Source organism: Glycine max, chromosome 6, assembly GCF_000004515.6.
Source record: "Glycine max cultivar Williams 82 chromosome 6, Glycine_max_v4.0, whole genome shotgun sequence".
Taxonomy (NCBI): Eukaryota; Viridiplantae; Streptophyta; class Magnoliopsida; order Fabales; family Fabaceae; genus Glycine; species Glycine max.
In genome coordinates, this window is record NC_038242.2 from 10369668 (window position 1) to 10391264 (window position 21597).

Here is a 21597-nt window from a genome sequence, read left to right on the forward strand (position 1 = left end):
AACTAAAAATTATAATTTGAAAAATTTGAAGGACTAGAAGTTAATTAATTCATAAAATAATTATAAAATGTTTCTAATGCATGAGACCACTTCACAAAGCTTCCTGAAAAATGAAGTTAGAAATATAATTGTAGCATGTAATTATTGTGATAAAAAATATTTTTGTGATATTAACAATCATGGTACCTTTAACTTAATTAAGCATTTAAAATCGTGTTTTGAATTTCTGCGTGTTATCCTTAATTACTCCAACAAAGATGTTAATAAAGCTCAAAATGTTTAATTTTTTTAAGGATAAAGTATAAATTTAGAAGATTTCATTTAATTAAAAACATAAACCTAATGACTTATGCAACATGACCATTTGTTAGGTGAATAAGAAAATTGAAGTTTTGGTCTTATAGAAGGAAGAGTCTCCACTACGAAAGTTGAAAGTTGAAATTAGATGTTACGTGCAATCTGAAAATGCAAATTGATCATTGTTGTTAATATGCAAAATATAATTATTATTATGACATGTAATAGTTGATGGGAGTAGTACATTACTAGGCCAAATATTTTGGTGCTTTTAAAATTTTCCTAAGCTTTACATATTCAATTTGTATTCGAACATCATTTGCTCATCCATTCATTTATTATTATATTTTTAATTTTTTGGTCATTTAATTTCAAATAAAGAACCAAATAAAAAATTTTATGGACATTAAACAACAAAGAAAAAAAATTGAATGATAAAATTTAATTTGACAAGATGCAACCCAAATGAATAAATTAATTAAAAATTTAAAATAAAATAAAATTTAAGTATAATATTGACTCAATCCATTTAGAGTCAATCAATCCACCCGTAACCGTCCAACCCAAAGAAAAAAAATAAACCTACTTTGTAACTTATCGAACTGAGCTAAATTGTCCGAATTAGAGCTAAACCCGACCCATGCTCAATCCTAATATAACCTATTGTAATGGTCCTCCTCTTTTTATAAGAGTGATTATCATTGTAAAATAGGGTATTTACTCTTTTACTGTAATTTGAGGAATGTTTATTTGGGGAAAATTTAATGTGGAAATGTGGTCATAGGCGAGGGTGTTGGTGGAGTGTTGTAGTGTGAAGAAGAGGAAGAATGAGTCAACCGACACAGCAGCGCCTCTATGATTTCGCCAAAATGGCTCTCATCAACATCTTCGTTCACCCCTACGCCACGGTTCGTCATAGCTCTTTCCCTTTTAATTGGCAAGTACATGCTCTTATTCTCACTCTCATTCATTCAAGGTGTGCGACTTGTACTGTGGAGATGCCGACGCTGATAAATGGGCCCACGCACAAATTGGCCACTATATTGGAATTGGTACTCCCTTTTTCTTCTTCTCAATCTCACCTTTCATTCCCATCAATCAACTATTTTTGCTGCTTCTGTAGATGCGCCTTCGTCTGGGATAGACCAAATGCGAGAAACTTGGGAGACTCACAGGAAATCCTACACTGCCGAGTTCTTTGAGCTTGACCCTTGCACGGTGACCAATCTAATATTTCAATATATGCAATTTTTCATAGAGTTTCTTTTGGAGGACTCCACACCCTTTATCTCTCTGAATCAACCATGCCTTTAACTCCTTATTCATAGCTCATGAGACTCTTAGCAACAAGCGTATTAGGTTTTGTGAATTGAACATCTTGATCTTTCTTTCCAAACTTTACTATGAATGTTATGCTCGAGTGGTGAATATATATATATATATATATATATATATATATATATATATATATATATATATATATATATATATATATATATATATATATATATGCGTGCGTGCGTGCGTGTGTGACAAATCTAATTAAAAAAGTCAAGTATTTTTTTATTTTCTTATATTATAACCTTTGTCAAGTAAGGCACACACTTTGCTGTAAGGTGTTGAAACTTGAAACCACTAGTGCCTTAGACCACCTTGAATTTTGAAGTAAACAGAATTATATCTATTATTACCATTGATTTATGTTTTCATGTTTTACTACAGGAGAATATAGAAACGCATTTGGAGGAGAAGACCAACATGACTGATGTTGTCTGCTGTTTGCAGCATTTGCAGGTCTGACATTCACTTTGTAGTAATGTTTTGAATCATTGTGTTTGTTAATTTATTTGGATATTTATTTACATGGAGCTATAGTTGCTGTTCAGCTTGTTTTGAGGGTATCTTATTTTCTAACACATTGTTTTCATTTTTTTAATGATAAAATCTCTTTCAAAAATAGGATAAGTAAACCTAGTTAGAGGCTCAGGTCCTTTTGAAATATAATACTTTGGTGGTTGCAAAATTTGCAGGCATTAGCTCTGTCAATTTTGTGTTTTAGTTAATCCTCTAAGATTTGCTTGTTGGTCCTCTTCTGATTAGCATCTCTAATGCAGTTGTGTTTTGAGACTGAAGAGAAAGCACGGAAACTGCTGCATAATGTGTCTTCTCTGCTGAAACCTGGGGGTTATTTTCTTGGTATTACTCCTGACTCATCTACCATATGGTATGAGAGTTCTCAGAGGCCTATTATTCTTGCATGCAGTCTCTCTCTGTTGTATTCTTTTTTATTTGCTCTATTGATGGAAGAAAATTCATTTGATTTATAGTGCCAAATTAATTTTTTTGTAGATTTAATTAAGGGTTTACCCATTTGGAACCACTTTTTTGTTCCAGTTCGAATTAACCATTTTGATGATGATGTCACAGAGTTATTTCTTCACATTAAAAAATGGAAGGATTTACCCTGATTTGTGGGCTCTTAGATGTCACTGCCAGCAAAAATATATGTTATTCTGAAAACAGTGCCCTGGGATGCTTAAAGATGTGCATGTACATTGCCCCTCTTTTTCAGCTTCATCTCTTGAACTGTTCCTCTTAACTGGATAATACTGCTTCTACTGACATTGTGATTCTTTTCTAGGTGTGAGTTTTCTGAAATATGTCTTTTAGTTAGGTTATGTTTTTTGTTTCTGTGAGATTACATGAGATTATGTCTATTATTCTTGATATTGTATTTAATAAGTTTAAATATGTTTAAGATCGAATTTTGTTTTGTCCCTAATAAATTTTTTCGTTATTTTGAGTCCCCGGTAGGGGTGTGCAAAAACTAGTTCAATAAAAAAATCAAACTGAATTGGTTTTGAACTGTTTTAACCAGTTCGATTTTATATCAAAATAGTCAAACTGATTTAGAAACTGGTTCAAAACTGAATTGGTTTGAAAAGACTGGTTTTGAACTGAACTAGTTTTAAACTGGTTCTAAGAGCCGAACCAATTTCGAACTGGTTTTGGAACTAGTTTTTGAACTATTTTTTTCAAATTAAAAAATATTTAAATAAAAACCAGTTCGGTTAACCGAATTGATTTTTTAGAAACAATTTGGTTAATCGAATTGATTTTATAAAATAATGCACTCATTTTTTCTTGAACTAGTTCGGGAAAAAACTAATTCGGTTTAGGTTCGGTTACAATCCAGTTCAATCCAAACCAGTGTTTTTGAACACCCCTAGTCCCAGATATATTGAAATTTTTGTTGAGTCCCTACCATCAATTAAGTGATGATGTGTTACCTTACAAATTGATCTCCCCAATACTATCAATGGTTGTGATGGTGCCACGTCATCACTTAATTGATGACAGAAACACAAAACAAAAGTTTTAATATATCAAGGACTCAACAATGAAAAATTTTATGAGGGACCCAAAACAAAATTTGGTCATTTATTAGGGACCTTAAACATATTTAAGCCTGCTTAATATTAGAATATCCTATTTCCTATTAATCAGTGCACCCATGTCTTTAATTTCTCCATCTTCTTTCACTCTGTTCTTTATTTGTTAATGTTTAGGTAGTTTCAAGCCCAATGCATTTATATTTATAATGTGGTTGATTCCTTTCTGTCTAGTAGAGAGAAAAAAAGAAGGTAAAAGAATAGCTTAGTGGTTTCAGATGAAATCTACATAAAAAGTCTATAATTAGATCATGAATGATCTTATTTTGGTTGGACAATTTTGTTCATCATCCTACTTGCAATTGTTTTTATTTATTTTCTATATACGGATTGTATTCATTACATTATTTATGAACTTGAATCCTATTGGCTTTTTTCTTCATTATTGCTTTTCTGAGCATTTATATAAAGTCTGCATGAGATTGTTATACACAAATATACTGGATGAAGTTAACATGGTAGTCATGTAGGGCCAAGTACCAGAGGAATGTTGAAGCCTATCACAACAAAAGCAGCAGCATGAAGCCAAACATTGTTCCCAACTGCATCCGGACAGAGAATTACATGATTACTTTTGAAGTTGAAGAAGAAAAGTACATATCCCTATAATCGATCAACTGCGTGTTGCTTATTCTTTTCTTTGGTTATTTTAGTTAAAATCTTCTTGTTATTAATTTGAATCTGTTCAACATTTCCAGGTTTCCTTTATTTGGAAAGAAATACCAGCTAAAATTTGCTAATGATGTCTCTGCTGAAACCTATTGCTTGGTTCATTTTCCAAGTTTCATCAGGTTTTCATCTTATTTCATAACTCAAGATGAAAGACTGTGAATTGTTTGTTGTGTTGGTTGGTGCCAATGTGCTCTGTTGATTCTGCTCTCTGATATTACGTAATAAACCTGATTTAAAAAGGAAAAGGCTGATTGCCAATTTTTTTATTATATTTTTGTGTAAACTTTCAGTCAAATAGAAATTCCAAACCAAACACACCATAATTGACTTTGTTCCACCATGAATGTAAAATTAGAACATTGAAAGAACAAGAATGATTATAACTTAATGTACTTGTTTGGTTCATTCCTCATATCTTCAATTATGAATTTTTTAAAAATCTAACCTGACAAAAACTACTGTGTTTGCTTTCTTAAAACTCAGGTTGGCCAGGGAAGCTGGTCTTGAGTACGTGGAGATTCAAAATTTGACCGAGTTTTATGATGACAACAGGTTAGTTTTGCATTCTCTGTAGGGCACTGATCCTCCCAAATCCTTAAAATATATTGTTTGTTATTAGCAGTTTTGGAGTTTGAAATACTATTTATTGAATTTAATTTTTGTGATTGTTTCCGTAAGAGCACAATTAGCAGGCCTGTTAACACACTATGTTCCAAACCTCTTGGATCCTAGGGGGAGACTTCTTCCTCGTTCATATGATGCACTAGGTGATGTGCTAATATTTTTTTTATATCATGTTATTGTTTATAAGTTTCTTGGTTTCACTATCACCTATTATTTATGAAGATACTCTGATACTGTACTTTCCACTCCAACACAGGTCTCTACACCACGTTTATATTTCAAAAACCTGACCCGGAAATTGCACCCCCGATTCCTACTCCGTTATTGCCAGATGTTAGTTATAATCTTGATGAGGTAATTAATATATATTATAGACTATTTTACCTTGATTTACCATTTTACTATGATCAATTTTGATTTTATTTCCTAGAATGTGTTATGTGCCTTTGTTTCTTTTTAATTCTATCATCACTTACGAGTCCTATAACTTGCTGGTATAACATTCTGTTAGAAGATAGTGTCGTCCATCATGCAGACCACCGAAAGATTTTGTTTAGAAAATTTAATTTTAGAAAGCTTGCTATGTCTGGTAATCAAATTAAGCTCCGACTTCATTACACTGGACAGAAGAAAAATTCTTGTTCCAGGGTAATACTACTGAGTACTGACCGTTAGATGAGGGGTTTTCACAGATGGACCTACCCATACCTAACCTAATAGGCGGTTTTCACGGTGGACATGAGAATTTAATTTTCATAATTTGGTTCAGGACTCAGGTTTAATATTTTTACCATATTTGCAAGAAAAATCGGTTTAAAGGAAATGAAAAAATAATTAAATTTTTAAAATGAATGAATTTTTTTAATTATATATTTATTTTTTCTATTGTGATCAATGTGTGATTTTACATTTCCAATAACTTTTTTTGTTTGAATTTAATCTCCCAATTTTTTCAATTGTTACAATGTTACTTTTTCTCTACGCGACGCCCTCAAACTTGTATTTTCTACTCAAATAATTGTGGGTATATAACAGATTTGCCCTAAAATAGGGTTTGAAAGGGTTGTCTAAAATTTGTAGATAACTTTGTAGAATACGATTTTAGGGACTGTTGAAGAGGAGAAAACTGAGGTTTTTTGAATTTGAATAAGTATGACGTTTTGGTTAAAATGGTTTAGTTGATTCAATTTATGAAGATTTGAGAACAAAATGACGATTCTTGAAATTTAAGAAAAAGAAAAGTCAAAATAATATTTGATTATAGGAATTAAAAAATAATAATTTTTCTGTTATTCACGTGCTGCATGACACACTACTTTGTTTATTTCCAGCATATGGACGAGTCAGTAATAGAGGTAAAAAGAGTACCAAATCAAAAGTGATAATTTTTTGGCAAAATTAAACTATATTGGGAAAGTTCTTTTGAAAGTGGTACATTTGAGACTTAAAAAAAAAGTCATTATTGGTATAATCAAAAAGGTGATCTTTAGCTACCTTACGCTTTCATGTACAGTCAGAACTTACTTTCTTTAAGCAAATGAGTTTGTTTTTTCCAAGCTGACAATTCCTAAATTGCTTCTCATCTGCATGGGCACATGGCCAACTTTCTATTATATACAGTACTAATTATATGGAAATACTTCTGCCTCTTGGATTTTGCTTTGCCAAAATATTCTTTTCAATGGTTTCATGATTAAAATATAACATGATTTTGCATCCATACTTTTTTATTTTTGTTTTTTATGGGATGCATTTACAGTCCTTAATTATGTATGTTATTCTTCTAGCAGGTAACCATTTGGCGAGATGATGAAGTGATAAATGGGCATGTAGTAGAACCTGCTATTGGGCTGGGCAAAATAAGCGAACAAAAAGGGATATTGGGCCCAGGTCCTGCAGATTTACGTTTTCCGGAAGCACTTTGAAAGTTCTACTGAAGCTATATGTTTAGCCGTTTAGGTAATGATGCATTGCAATTAGTATTTTATTGGCAAATGACAAGCAAAAAAACAGAATGCAGTTAGGTGTGTTTACATCTTTTTTAAACGGTAAAGGTTAGGGTAGGTGTTTTTCTTTTGACATGTAGTCAATGTGAACGGATTAGTTAACTTTACCATATGTTTTTACACATTGTACTTGTTAGCTTTTCTTCGAGTCTTCTGTTAAAAGGAGTCTCAAAAACAGTATAATTAAATTTAAAATGTAATGATCAACAAGTTTTAAACAATTTCACCTTCTTCGAAATTGGGATGACAAGTTGACAATGAGTCAATATTGCTAGTCTTATAGTATTTCATTTCTGTTTTGAATTAGAAATGAACGATGGTTAGGATTTTTGCGAGAACAGAACCCGTTGTCTTCAACCGTGTGTAATAATATTTATATTTGCATTAGCGTCTTAATATTGCTTTTAAGTATATCTTAAGATTGTGTTTGGAGTAATAAGAAGTGTTTGGTTTAGCCTAAATCATAGAAAATATTTTTTTTACATGCATTAATGGATCCTTACAAATTTAAATTAGTTTGGTACACAATTAATGATGAAGAAAAGAAAATTAAAATCTTTGCACTTTGAATCCACTCTTCAATTTCTCAAACGTTTCATTTACACGAGTGTGAGGTAAAATAAAGTGATACAGTTAATTTATCAACAAAAATTCTGTTAATGACGTTTTTATAATATAAGTTTTTATTTATTTTTTAATAGTCAAAGGGGATTAATCATTTTTGTATTAGAATATAAATATTAATATATAATTTTATTTTTTTTATCTTAAGTTCGTAATAATGTAATATATTGGGAAAAGAACTTACTATTAGTATTATATTTTATTACGATAAATATAAGATGCAGAACTAAAATTTACGATAAACATTTTTTTAGTTATCTTATATTTAAAAATATTTTTTATTATTTCTATAAATTCATAAACTACATGGTTGTTAATCTAATCTAGTATTAAAACAAAGGGAAATTCCAAAAGCAAATGCCAAGAAAAACTTGTGCTAAATACTCCACCTAGTTAGTCAAATCTAATCAAACATTGTCATCATACAGCTGTAGGATAATCATTACAAGCACTCATTAAAAATACAAGCTAAAAATGTATCATATAGGATTAGTAATATAGTATTGTCTAACTCAATAAGCAACTACTGGGTGTTAATTTGAGTGAAACAAACTTAACTTCCTTAAATATATAATTTTGACTTTGATTTGTGCATGTAAAAAATATTGTCAACTATTTTTTTAGGACGATGACTATGAAATTTAAGCCAATAAATTTATACAAAAATTATCCAAAGTAAACTCTTTACTCTTTAATTTCAATAGCTTCCTTTAGATATATTCTGCCTTTAACACACTCATATTGAAAATTACTTTAAAAATCCAAAATAAGTTACTCAATAAATAGGAGATAACGACACGGAGAGACATCACCCCAGCTCAGTTCCCCAATTGCCTAAAGAAATATTATTACCGTGTCACTTAGTAGCGTGCGTGTTCAAAAATAATTATTTTAAAAGAAATCCTATTTTAAAAAATTATAAATATCTAACATTAAAATAAGTTAATCCAAACTTAGTATTGAATCTTATCATTTTCAACAATAAATTAATCTCTTTTATTTTTAGTATGCTTAGTTATTCATTTTACATGCACCTTTATGCTAACTTTTTGCTTTTTACACACCCGATTGATATAAGATATAAAGGTTGACATCATCAAGCAATTCTAGCAGCCCCAATCACACGCATGGTATAATAATAATAATAATAATAAGTCTTCTTTTAAATGAATTCAATTGCTTAAAGTGTGACAAATGAATTATAAATATGATGTTTTAATAATACTTTGTAAAGCCAGAACTTTTTCAGGAAAAAAAGTTATCCGTTGATTAGTCAGACTCAAAAAGAGTTTACTAAAAAGATGCAAAGATGATCACAACCACGTACCAAACATTCTTTTCATTCTCACCAAACCAAACATGGCCGTTGCATTTCGGGTCGGGCAAAAAAGCACGGGTTGCAAACGCAGCTTTTTTGGCAATATCGGATCCGGGTCTTTAAAAGCGGAGTAAAGGAAGAAGGGGTATTTTGGTAAAAGACTACGTTTCCGCGTAGTTTCCATTAATGATTGTGACGGGACTCTCTCCCTTTGTTGCGGAGCCAAATTGAATTTTTATCAATATTTTTTTGTCATATGCTTTGTGACACCCCTCTTTAATGTGGCATTAAATTGAACAAAATCTTTCAGCTAAATCGTATTTCTAATTATATAAAAAAATTGAATACTAGCATATAGTACTACAGATTATTTTTTAATGATAAAGGAGAAGCAGGTGAAGAAAATGGGTTAGTAACTAGTAAGAACCAATCCTCAAACATCATCATCACATTATAATTCTAGAAGCTAAAATTACTACCAAATATATGGTACAAGCTCGTGGACAAAGAAGCCTTTTGTACATATTGAATGATTTGTTGTTCTTATTTCTTTAAAAAGTATGTCCAAAGCAAGAAATGCGAATCTACTCAATGATGATTTGTTTATCGTTGTAATAAAGAAATTTTCAGTTCCGCTCGGTAATCAAGTAGACATTTTTTTAATGTTAAAGTTAACCATTTTACAATATTTTTACTTTTCCCAACCTTCCGACAAATTTAGCATTTTACTGACTCTAGAAAATTTTAATAAGTTCAAATTTGAGACAGTAAATTAATTAAAAGACATTGAAAGATTAAACTTCAGGGCGAACTCTTGGTTTGGTCGTCTTTCAAAATTTGTTGAAACATCAATTTAATTTTAAAAGATTAATTATTGTCCTGTTTGTTTTTTCAAGCAAATGACATTTTCACTAATGTCAATGTAAAATTGTACTTTATGAGGCACATTTTTTTCAAAGCAAGAATTTTCTGTTGTGGCTCAAAGAGAGCTATATAATGAATATAAATAGATAGCAGTACTATATAGATTTATTACTTCTTTTGTCTATTTTTTCAAAATATTTTGTCATTTTAAAAGATTAAAAATTTAATTTTGTTAATAACACCCTAATCTATTAATGTCTCACTTAAACGATTAAATTAATTTGTAACAACATTTTAATTGTATATCTCAAGAGACAAATGATATTTTTTTGGTTACATAAGAGATAATAATATAAGATGAAAGAAGTATTAAGTAATATTTTTATTATTAAATGGAATCATATAAATAAACCTTAATATTTTATGCAGAATTTGAACCATTTTGCGATAAAAAAAATCTTTTGATGATTAAAACAAACTCTATTATTGCCGTTGAATATACTTTTTTCTTCAGAAACTTTATGTAAATAACAATGAATTTTATTTTAATTTTTTTAACGCATACGTGACCACTTATTTTTTAACAACAAGAATCTAAAATTTCAAATTCCATATAATAATTTACATTCGTATTTTAACTTGATATAATAAATTATTATATCACAGACAAATTATATTTCGCATTGGTCATTCAAAGAAAATCACACACTAGTAACAAAAAAAATCACATTCTACTCACTATACTCCAGTCTTTCATTATTTATATTGAACAGAATTTTTCAATTATGCATATAAAAAATAATCAAACATATTACTGTTTTTTTTTTTTTTGTATATTTACATAAGAGCAAACTAGAAGTGAACAAAATTGAGCTTCAAGAAAAAATGACCATATTACTAAACTAACTACATACAACCTTTTAAAGATCTAACCATAAAAGCACTTTAAGTTTTCAACATATAAAAAATAGTAACAACTTAAGAAAATATAATTCTGTTAATGCTTGGATTTATAACTAATTTTAGACATACAAAAGTAATAAACCTTCATTAAAGATATCTATTATATACTTTAATATATGATAAATATTTTTAAATAGAAATTGGGATTTTTATATATTTAAAATTAATCTTAAAAATGATGTTATTATTTTCCTAAACATGATAAAGAGATATGATGGTGTATTATGAATGAGTTGTGAAATACTGAAATATTGATTTTATTGAATATTTAAATTTGAAATAAAATATTTATTTTTGGGGGGTCATTGGTTTCACTCGCTTTCTCTCTGTATCTCAGTTTCTGCTTTGTTTCCATTCCATGTGCACCTTATTTCCTAACACTGCACCTTCTCTCTCTCTCTCTTCTCTCAGTTCCTCAATGATTCACGGGCTGATTCTTCTTTTTTGTGATCGGTGAGTTTCTGGTTTTCTCTGTGTTCTTCAATTGTACTTCATCATGCTCATTTTCTTCTACTGATTCTACCATTTGGGTGCTTCACTTTTGCTGCAATCACTCTGTGGTGTTAAAGATTTGAGCTTTGACTGCTATAGTTTTTTGCACATATAAGCAAACAAGATGGTGAAGTGATGTAAAGTTGACAAAAAAGTATCTAAATTTGAGCTTTTTTTTCTTCTTTTTTTCTATTTTTTTTTATCATGGAGTATAAAAATTAAAGGTATTGGAGTCTGGGTTTGCTGGTAGGATTTGGGTTTAATTATGGATTTTTAATTGCAGTGTAAATTATTGGTATGAAACCATTTGCTCAGAAAAAAAATGTAGTCCCTTTTAGCTTTGAATTTTAGTTAACTCTTGATTTAATGAATGAGTAGACAGGGAATAGGATCGATATTTAGGTTTATGTATGCATTTTTTTTTTCCAGTATATGTTCTTCAGCAGTATTTACCTGAAATAATTGAAAAGTTATATTCCCTAGTTGCTTCTTAATGAAGCATTTCTATCCATCAGAAACTACAAGGGCCAGGACAAACACCAAAAAGAGCAACAAGGGGGAATATAAACATTATTTTTTCTTTTACTGGAATATATGTTAATTTTTCAGAGGTAAGAGAGCCACTTCACACTGGTTTACTGTTGATGATTTGATGCAAGGAATTAGTACATCTGTTAGAATTGTATGCCTTGACAAAGCATGTAAAACATAAAGAATATTTACCTGAGCCTTATCTATCCATTCTCTCAAAATGCCTAATATGTGGAATAAATTTGAGCCATATGTAAGCAAGGGGAAGAAAGATAGGCTGGGTAGAAAAAAGGAAACAAATGCATTCAATTTCCCAAGTGATGTATTTTTATACTTGAAACATGTGAAGCAAAAGAAGATAATATATTCTAGTTTTGAAATTAAAACACTAGCAATAGCTTGGCATGACTGTAAGTGTATGATGCTGTGTAGCAGGCAGAAATAAGAGCACCAAACCAGTATGCACTAGACCAAAGTGAATTACTGCAAGCTCAAACAGTCAACCCCACTCATTCTCCTTCTATTAGTGTGGGACAGAATAGTAAACGAAAGAAGGTAAGAAAAAGATATAATGCATATGTTTTTTTTCTCAAGTAGCAAATGATTTTCTTTGCTTTCATGCAACTTACAAATAGTGTTTAATAGCTTCTTTGGTTACATTTGAGATATTTACCTGAACATATGAAATATTTTTATACAGGCTGAAATTTATCTGAAATGTGTATGAGATAATTAATTACTGTTTTAACAATCTCATTTTGTATTTTATTTGCTGAGTATTACAGAGCTATGGCACTGGATTTGTCAAGAGTATAGGTTTTCTCCATTCCTATATTAGCAATGGTTGCAGAATCATGGTTTCGTAGTCTGTGGAAGGCTCCTCGGAAGCATGATGCTAATTCTGAGAAGGTGGTCATTGAAGTATTAGCATTTGAAATAGCAAGCTTGATGTCCAAGCTAGTTAATTTATGGCAGTCTTTGAGTGATAAACAGATTGTTAGATTCAGGGAGGAAATCACAAATTCAGTGGGCATAAGAAAGCTTGTCTCAGATGATGATCATTTCATTGAACGTTTGATCTGTTTGGAGATACTTGAGAATATGGCACATGTGGCTGAGTCTGTGGCTAGGCTTGCTAAGAAATGCAGTGATCCAATTTTCAAAGGTTTTGGGAATGCCTTTTACGAGTTTATCACTACGGGAAGTGATCCATATGGGTGGGAATTCACTGGCAAGAAAATGGAAAAGAAGATTAAAAGGATGGAAAAGTTTATATCAACTAATGCAAGTTTGTATCAAGAGATGGAAGTGCTTGCTGATCTTGAGCAAACTTTTACAAGAGTGAAGGCTAATGGTGAGTCAGATGGTGTAACTTTAATGGAGTATCAGAAGAAGGTTGCATGGAAGAGGATGGAGGTGAAGCACTTACAGGATATTTCTTTGTGGAACAGGACATATGATTACACAATACTTCTTTTAGCAAGATCCTTATTCACAATATTCTGCAAGATCAACCATGTATTTGGACTTACAGAGATGGTGGATGTTGGCAGAACCACTAATTCAAGTGTCTTGAATTCGGATTTCATTTACAGAAGTCAATCGGTTTCTACAATATTGCAATCTTCATACCAACCATCACAGAATAATATTCCCAGGTTTTCTTCAGGACCCCTTAATGCTATTACTGCTAGATCAGGCCCAATTGGTCAAACAACAAATAAAACAAGCATTTCTCATTCAGGTCCTCTTGGTGACTCATCCACGAAGTCAGGCCCCATTTTAGAAAAGCATTCAACAAACGTCAATTTTTACTCAGGTCCTCTTGGAAGGAAATTCAATCCATCAGTCCCAGTTACCGGAAGAAAAAAAAAGAGTAAGATTTGGAAGTTTTATGGACACTCTGCTGCCATAAGTGGGAAGGAAACTAGCACAAGATCCAGTCGACTGACCCAAGTAGGACCTTTCAAAGGTTGTATGGCTTGGGACAGTTCCATATTCACTGACTGCCAGTCAAGTGCAAATGGTGTTCATTATGGAACGCAGAATCTCAAAGATATTAATTCAAACCCTCTTGGTCCTGGAAAAGTAGTTCATCATACTCAATCAGTCTTCAAACCTCTTTGCAAGCTATTTAATCCTCCACCTGAAACCCTTGGTGCTGCTGCTCTAGCACTGCACTATGCAAATGTTATCATTGTGATTGAGAAGCTAGCAGCTTCTTCACACTTGATTGGTCTGGATGCAAGAGATGACCTGTATAACATGTTACCAAGACGTGTGAGAGCTTCCCTTAAGGCCAAGCTAAAACCATATACCAAGACCCTGGCATCATCATCATCATCATCAATCTATGACCCAAGTCTAGCAGAAGAATGGAATGAAGCAATGTCAAGCATACTTGAATGGCTGGCACCACTTGCTCATAACATGATAAGATGGCAGTCTGAGAGAAGTTATGAACAGCAGAGCTTTATTTCCCGGACAAACGTGCTGCTAGTACAGACCCTTTACTTTGCAAATCAAGAAAAGACAGAAGAAGTAATTACTGAGCTTCTTGTGGGTCTAAATTATGTCTGGAAATATGGTAGGGAGCTCAATGCAAAAGCTCTGGCTGAGTGTGGCAGTTTTAGGGTAGACAATGAATATCCTAATCTGAATGGATGAATAATCTGTCTCAAGGTTGTGGCCATTTCCTACAGGAGTCCAGTTCCTTGCTAGAGATGAGAAACACGAACCATCAATCAGTCTTGTTAAATCAACAAATGTGAATCAAGTGCTAGCAGAATTATGAGAGAAGTACCTTTGTATTCATTATTGTGGAAATGTAGTATCAGAATGCGTACCTGGTGAGGAATTTTTTTTAATCATTTATCGTTAATTATCTTTGATGAGTTCCTAGCTGCTAGAACTTGGATAGCTGATCTCATCTGTGCAATGTTGGCCTTCTTTCCTTGATGAGTTCCTACTTCGTACGTGATGTTTAGAGTGTGCATATTTATGAGCATTATTACATATTAAATTGTATAGTTCTATCACGCTATGGTGAATGTTATTTCGCAATATCTTCTGAATTGCCAGTCAAGGAATTTGTCATCCTATTTATAGCAAGTACCATAATCTATTTTTCTTGTAAGTTGTATGCTAACATTGCTCAAAATTCAGACTGTCATTGTGTCTATATAGCTCATAGTTCCGTGATAGAAGCTATTATTACAAACCTATCCATTGGGGATTTGCTTATCTCAAACCCATACCTCCTATTTACGGAAAATTTTCTTTTAGTGAGTTGTAAAATTGTAATTTACTAATTTTCATTTCATCTGCAAATATTACCTTTTTAGGACCGCTAATGGTCCTCCTATAGGCTGAAGCCATCCGTTGAGAAATTGCTTATCTCAAACCCATACCTCCTATAGGTCTTCGGGGTCTGGTTCGTGTCAGGCCAATGATATTGCTATTACATCACACGCAGTACATGTCAGACATATGAGGGGAAAGAAACCAAAGTTGCGAGGAAAGTTTTAGCTAAGTTATTTAACGTATTCTCTCGACCAGTTGTATTAAAGTAGGTACATCTGAACAAGCACGGAAGATGTTACACAACAAATCTGAAATTTTGATGTTTTCTTCTGTTCTGACTAGGCTATAGGAAACTAGATTCAAAGAATCTCCTGCTCGTTTACAAAACACGAATAATTGGAGGGGGCTTCACTTGAAGGAAAAAAAACTATAACCATTAAAGCTTACTTTCAATCTTTCACTCATTTTCCCCCGCAATTGAAAAAAAAAAAAAAAGGAAGCAAACACTAATACCTAGTGAAGCCACAGTCCGCCGAACTATTTTGTGGTGACATACAAATTTTAATTGATGGAAATGGACTTATTGAATATGAATTGAAGACACAGCTGATGTGATTTCATTGGTTCGTGGGTCAGCCTTTTCTAAACAAACGCCACAAGGATCTTCTTTAACCAACAAGGCAAGGACATTGAGTGAACTCCATATTTTTGTCACATTGCTGCTCGAATCTCCCAAGGTAACAGCAAAGACTGCATCAAATCCTCCTGCCCCTGGCACTCCAGCCAACAATACTCCTTCCAAGTTCACTGTAGCATCTAAAAGTTGTGTTTGTGATTCTGGTTCAATCTGTATACATTGAAGTCATAAATTGTCAAATTTTTTAAATGATGAATCCATCAGATAAACGAGTTTCTAATACAAAACCTCTGACTACATTTCAATTTATAAAAGCTGAACAGCAAGTAAATATAGCAATTATGGTCCATAAACACAGTCTAAATCGTATCTAATCCATTAAACATCAATCTTCTGATTGATACAAGGGGTTCATAAGATGTTGAAACAAAGCAACTCTATTTTAACCGAACCACAGTTGTGGCACTCCAGATTTCTAAGACATTGGCCCCATAGCAAGTTTATAGGTAAAATTGTTGTCATGGATCAACTATACCAAAATCTTAAGATGTTAGATGAAACACATAAATGGTTCCTTTTTTTTGTTGAACTGGAGAAGAATGCCTAAAACAAGAACCCACAACGAAAAGAAACAAAAGCAGAGTCAGCTAACATGAACAAGTTAACTCCCTGCAGCAGGTTTATAGGTAGTAAATTGTACTTTTTAAGACAACAGGAGTAATCACTTGGTGGTGCAAGAAATCTTGATAAGGAATTTCTTTCAGTTCTTGATTGACAGCGTTTTATGGCAAATTGGCAATGCATGCTATCTTTTTATTTTACCATGTGCATTTTATCGATACCGAATCCAAGACACTAACCCTGTTTACCTCTTTCTGTGGAATATGCAGATAGCAAGTGGACTAACCACTATGGAACTCAATCCAACCTTAATCCTTTCCTATGGATCACTGGGATGACATATATTATTTGCAAGTAAATTGTGCAACTTAGCTTCACGATCATTCTTATTCCATAGGAAGATGAGAGATGTAGTAGTACCGAAAGAGGTGTTAATGGAAAAAGCAAAATCACTAAATTTCAAACCAAAAAAAAAAAAACAAAATGAAAACAAAACAAGGGTAATGTATATTCCACCAAGATATATTTGTATAATCAAAATCGCCATCATATGAACCATAAAAATAAGTGCTCAATTAGTTCATGAACTTACTGGAACACCTGCAGCCTCCCCCATTTGGCTCATACGATATCTAATCCCCAGCATGGCTTCTTTTGCTCCTAGCAGTGCTTTAATAATTGCTTCCTTGTTTGGTTCTGAAGCTTGTTCTATCCACTGATCAAGCAATTTGAATTTCAAAGTTCAAACATCAACATGAAAGAAGAAATCTCGCAATATAGGAAAAATCCCTAGAACTTGACTGAAAAAAAAAAAAAAATCTCAAGAAAATCATATCAGAAATTGTTAAGTTTACAACCTGAAACCGAAATCCAGGCCACAATGACTACAGAACTTCATATTAAATTAACATGGATTGTAGAATGATCCCACATGGGTGCTTCCCGATAATACAATATTAAATTTAATTTCTGGGCACACGAAGTTATGAGTAACCTATTTTAATTGCTCCTCCTTCTCTCCGTGCAAATGATAAAGGACACCTTCAATTCTCACCCCTTAAAAGGGTCAGTTTGGAACGTCCTTCAAGTTGGGGGTGAAAAATTAATGGATGTGTTTCCAATATAATTTTTATATCAATCTCATTTACGAATTGCTCATACTCCATTTTTAAGTGTTACCAAACTGACCATTAAAGTTGGGCCACATAATTATTTTATCATTCCATAATTATGAGATTTGAGTTTACTGTCAACTATGAGGTTCTTAATTCTCAGGCAATAAGGTCATATGAAGTATGAAAGGATGCCAAGAGGTACAATAAAGAAGTTAAAATTTTCAAGTTAGTTCCAACTTCACATCCGGCCAGAATCAAACTCTGGAGTTTCACTAGCTGACAGAGAAACAGTTGAATGCCATCTCTCTTCCAAAACCATCAAAGCAATAAATGTATATTTATAATCAATAAAGACGTACTACATGGAAAACAGTCAAAAAGAAGTGTGTGATCCAATGCAAAGAATACCTAAGTGGCACACAATGTTTAAGTTATTTGAGTTAAACAGTAAGAATTGTCAATCATTTTACTTTGGTTGCATAAGCATAAATATTCTGACTTGAAAATTACTAATAGTTGATCTCAAAGAAATACCTTGTCAGATCTTAGCATGCTGCAGCTGTCAATCACAGATTTATATGCATTCCATTGTTCCTTTGCTAATTTGCTTAACAAGTTTAGTTGCATTTCCAATGCTGAATTTGCCTCTGACAATCTTCTCCATGTGTCCAGGGATTTCTGAGGGTCAGACTTTTGCCATTTTTTAACAGCACCAACCATCGATGGTGTGGATGATCCACCAGTTCCAGGTTCTCCTAGTAACTAAAAACAAAATGATATCAATCAGCCTTGGAACCAAGAGAGTTCATATATGATATAATCTGGCTAAAACAAACTTGGATTTAGTAAACACTCTGTATTATTCATCTGCATATACTGATATCACTGTGTTACCCGTACCCATGGGTGGATTTACAATGAAAGGTAATTAGGTCATATGTAAATACTGAAATAGAAACAAATAAAACAGGGTTTCCAAGAGACCCTGCAATCTCCCTAACAGATCTCAATATGCAGGTGTGGACATAAAAAAAAATCCAATCTTGTAATGTATCTTTCAGCTTCTTTTACATAGAAGTTTGAAACTAAGTGATTTTTAAGTACTATTCACTCAGAATATTATTGAAAAAAATTGAAGAACCAAGCTTTCTGTTTGTTAAACTGGCAACTTACAATTTTCAAAATTAGGTTAGTGAACTTGAATTTAAGAGTATTATTGCAGAAAAACACTAAGCTTGTCTCTTTGGTCATTATTGACAAATGCATTCAAGGTTTACATATGCTGCACATAGAAAAGTACAATGATATAAAACAACATAAAAATATTAAAAATAGATAAGCTGTTAATGGCTCTTAGCTCCAAATATCTGATTCCTGTGAACTAAAACATCTCACGTTAGTTTTATTGTTTCCTTCGCATGATTGTCATACTCATGCAACTATACTCTAGCCAATCCTTAATAAATATCACATATGCTTATGTAGCTGACAGAGCACTGAATTTCCACATACAGGAAGAACTCCAGAACTCACATTAAAAATAAACATATAATCAAATAAAAGATCAGAACTTAGAAAACGTAAGACGCATTTGGTAATCATGAGTCCAAAATGTGGATTGCAGAGACAAAAAGTAATTCATGGAACAGAAAACTTAAAATTCTGAAAAGCCTGGAAGAGTGCTAAAAGGAGAAGACTGTATCTAACAAGCAAGACAATGTTATTTCTTTTTTTTTACTTTTCTATTAAAAGAAGGTTTTGAATAGAAACCAAATGTATAAATATAGAGTGAGGACTTAGGTACACCCAACCACCACCACCCTTTCAACCAGAAGAGATAGGGGGAGAAGGGAGGTGGGGCAGGGTGTAAGTGCCCATAGCCACATTTTTAAGACATAAAAGTAGCAAAATTTAAGTTGCTTACAAGAGTCATCAAAGGTGGTAAAGAGAACTCAGCTGTGTCATGGTCCCAATTTCCTTTTATAATTTCAGTGATACTATCTGGCAAAGGCACTGCTATATCTCCTACCTAGAATGTCAATAAAACAAAAAAAGGAAGTTATTGATGTTTCTCAAACATTGCTAGTAATAACCAACAGTAGAATCCTAACATGCTTGTCAATAACAAATGGGAAAAACACTGATTGCAATGCACAGTGGTGGCTACATAATATATGAGCATACTTGTCATGAGCATTTCAAGAATTCACCAATAATAGTTGTCAATAATCTCAAGATGGAAGCCAAATATGGGTCAAACAAACCAGGGAGGGTGCATTATGCCATTTCTGTTAAATGCACATCTCTTTATATATATAGAGTGAGATCTACGTTCTCCATTTAATACCTTCTCAAAGACATTAAATTTCATCAATCCAATTGTCAAATTGAAAGCTTTCATTAAGATCTACTTTGATACTTCATCGAATAACATTCAATTTAGCATGATATACTTTTTTAAAATACAAATGTCATCTATAAGTCACATACTAACAAATGTCCAATTTAGCTCAAATTTAATGTGCATGATCACTGTAATAATATGACAAGGTTCAATGATTGGATTGGTGAAATGAAATGTCTATTAAAAGATACTAAACAGAACATATAAAGTGATGAACTTGAATAAGCAAGAATCAGTTGTCGCTCAATATGAAAGGTATATGAGAAGGGGGGGGGGGGGGGGGGGGGACCTTAGTGGAAGAAATCACTTCTGGTGAAAACCGCACATAGCGCTGACTGCCATACACAGCTGAACTGACATCAAACCCACTGCCAACTTTCCCCTGTGCAATACAGTGTGCAGTTTGTGCTATTTTATGCACCATATCAAGATCTGCAACATCCTTCCTTTCCCAATGATCTTTCGAAGAGGAAAGCTTTACAACATCCAGGTAATGAAGTAAAGCAGCAACTACAGCCGTTGTCATCGCTGCAGACGAGCCCAAACCAGTTTTTGCCACTTCAGGTTTGCAACTCCCTCCATCGGCATCATCAGTATTGAAGGTAATGGAGGAAAAAGGCAGAAGGGTGGCCAACGATTCCGGTGTCAAAGGGAGTCCACGTCTCTCAATCTGCAGGAGAAGCATTTGTTAAGACATAAATATCTTGGTCTAAGCTTTTAAAAGCTCAAATCATCAAAACAAAAGGGTAAATTACCTCATTCCTATATGAATAAAAATCATTGCCACCCAAAATTGTAATGTCAAGACCTACAAGATCAATACAGTTACAAAATCGGACGTTTAAACCTAATTTCCATTTATCAAAAAGGGTAAAGAAGCATAATATCACCATGTAAAAGTAGTTTGTGCAACAGCTCTTTTTTATTCTGGTCAAACGTTGCATAAGCAGCAGCCACGGAATACTGAATCGCATATTCCACAAAAGGATTTCTCGTATCACTGAAATACCAAAACCAGAAAGAGCACAGTAATAATTCTATAATGCTTGCTAATAGTGAAAAAAATAATTTGAAAAGGAGAAGGTGAAGGTGCCTTGGGGAAACGGTTTGGATGGCGAGATTTTTGAGAGCGAGTTTGTAGAGGGCTTGTCTGCAGAGCTGAGGAGAGGTTAATCTGATATCTGTCCATGCCTGAAGGAAATTCAATAAGAGAGAATGAGTGAGTAAAAGATGAAAGAATGAATAGTGAGAAGAAGAAGAAGAAAAAGAATATGCGCACCCATGCCCAGGAATCGGGTTTGATTTCGTGATGAATTGGTTTGATAATGGCGTAAAAGCGAGCGTTGGTGCTGAGGACAAGTCCTGGATTAGGTCGCTCCAAAATGAGGTAACCACCGGTCATAAGCACTTTCCCGGGAGCTGAAGTAACAACCCTGTCAATCTAAATTTTAGTGAAATTCAATATTATTTCCATACTGCAAACCAATGTCAGTGATTGTTAACTTACTCGGCCATCGATGTTGTGCTTGTTGCAGATGCGATGCGATCACCACCAGGCACTATAGTATTGTTTCACTTTCAGTGTTGTATTTTCCTCTCACGAGCGGGGAAGAAACAGAAGAAACAAATAATGAATGAATGGCCTCGCGTTGCACGTGGCGGGTGCAATTTCGT

The 21597-nt window shown here is 32.9% G+C and overlaps 3 protein-coding genes across 9 annotated transcripts; 2 read left to right on the forward strand and 1 right to left on the reverse strand.

Moving 5' to 3' along the window:
* Window positions 1–986: 986 nt before the first annotated feature.
* Window positions 987–7301, forward strand: LOC100817375 (S-adenosyl-L-methionine-dependent methyltransferase superfamily protein). Of its 3 annotated transcripts, none has more exons than XM_006581572.3 (11): window positions 987–1205; window positions 1274–1349; window positions 1421–1515; window positions 2020–2091; window positions 2412–2521; window positions 4220–4342; window positions 4448–4540; window positions 4905–4973; window positions 5100–5188; window positions 5302–5399; window positions 6833–7272. In XM_006581572.3, the coding sequence occupies exons 1-11, from the start codon at window positions 1125–1127 to the stop codon at window positions 6968–6970; spliced, it is 1044 nt and encodes a 347-aa protein (XP_006581635.1). In that variant the 5' UTR covers window positions 987–1124; the 3' UTR covers window positions 6971–7272. The 3 variants fall into 3 exon arrangements, with proteins under 3 accessions (XP_006581635.1, XP_014631872.1, NP_001347067.1); NM_001360138.1 differs by having other exon boundaries at window positions 1014–1205; window positions 6836–7301; XM_014776386.3 differs by lacking the exon at window positions 6833–7272 and having other exon boundaries at window positions 5111–5188; window positions 5302–5403.
* Window positions 7302–11116: 3815 nt separating this feature from the next.
* LOC100817905 (protein PSK SIMULATOR 3) lies at window positions 11117–14979 on the forward strand. Of its 3 annotated transcripts, XM_006581574.2 has the most exons (4): window positions 11126–11273; window positions 11828–11923; window positions 12279–12398; window positions 12629–14979. In XM_006581574.2, exon 4 carries the CDS (start codon window positions 12684–12686, stop codon window positions 14508–14510), a length of 1827 nt encoding a protein of 608 aa, XP_006581637.1. In that variant the 5' UTR covers window positions 11126–11273; window positions 11828–11923; window positions 12279–12398; window positions 12629–12683; the 3' UTR covers window positions 14511–14979. The 3 variants fall into 3 exon arrangements, with proteins under 3 accessions (XP_003526703.1, XP_006581636.1, XP_006581637.1); XM_003526655.3 differs by lacking the exon at window positions 11828–11923 and having other exon boundaries at window positions 11117–11273; window positions 12276–12398; XM_006581573.2 differs by lacking the exon at window positions 11828–11923 and having other exon boundaries at window positions 11118–11273.
* Window positions 14980–15379: 400 nt separating this feature from the next.
* LOC100818443 (phosphomevalonate kinase, peroxisomal) lies at window positions 15380–21597 on the reverse strand. Of its 3 annotated transcripts, XM_003526656.4 has the most exons (10): window positions 21431–21597; window positions 21203–21356; window positions 21017–21114; window positions 20814–20923; window positions 20679–20731; window positions 20213–20593; window positions 19444–19548; window positions 18054–18281; window positions 16997–17119; window positions 15380–15993 (listed from the first exon to the last, which is right to left on the reverse strand). In XM_003526656.4, exons 1-10 carry the CDS (start codon window positions 21436–21438, stop codon window positions 15727–15729), a joined length of 1527 nt encoding a protein of 508 aa, XP_003526704.1. In that variant the 5' UTR covers window positions 21439–21597; the 3' UTR covers window positions 15380–15726. The 3 variants fall into 3 exon arrangements, with proteins under 3 accessions (XP_003526704.1, XP_040872367.1, XP_040872368.1); XM_041016433.1 differs by having other exon boundaries at window positions 20814–21114; window positions 21431–21591; XM_041016434.1 differs by having other exon boundaries at window positions 20814–21114; window positions 21203–21364; window positions 21431–21588.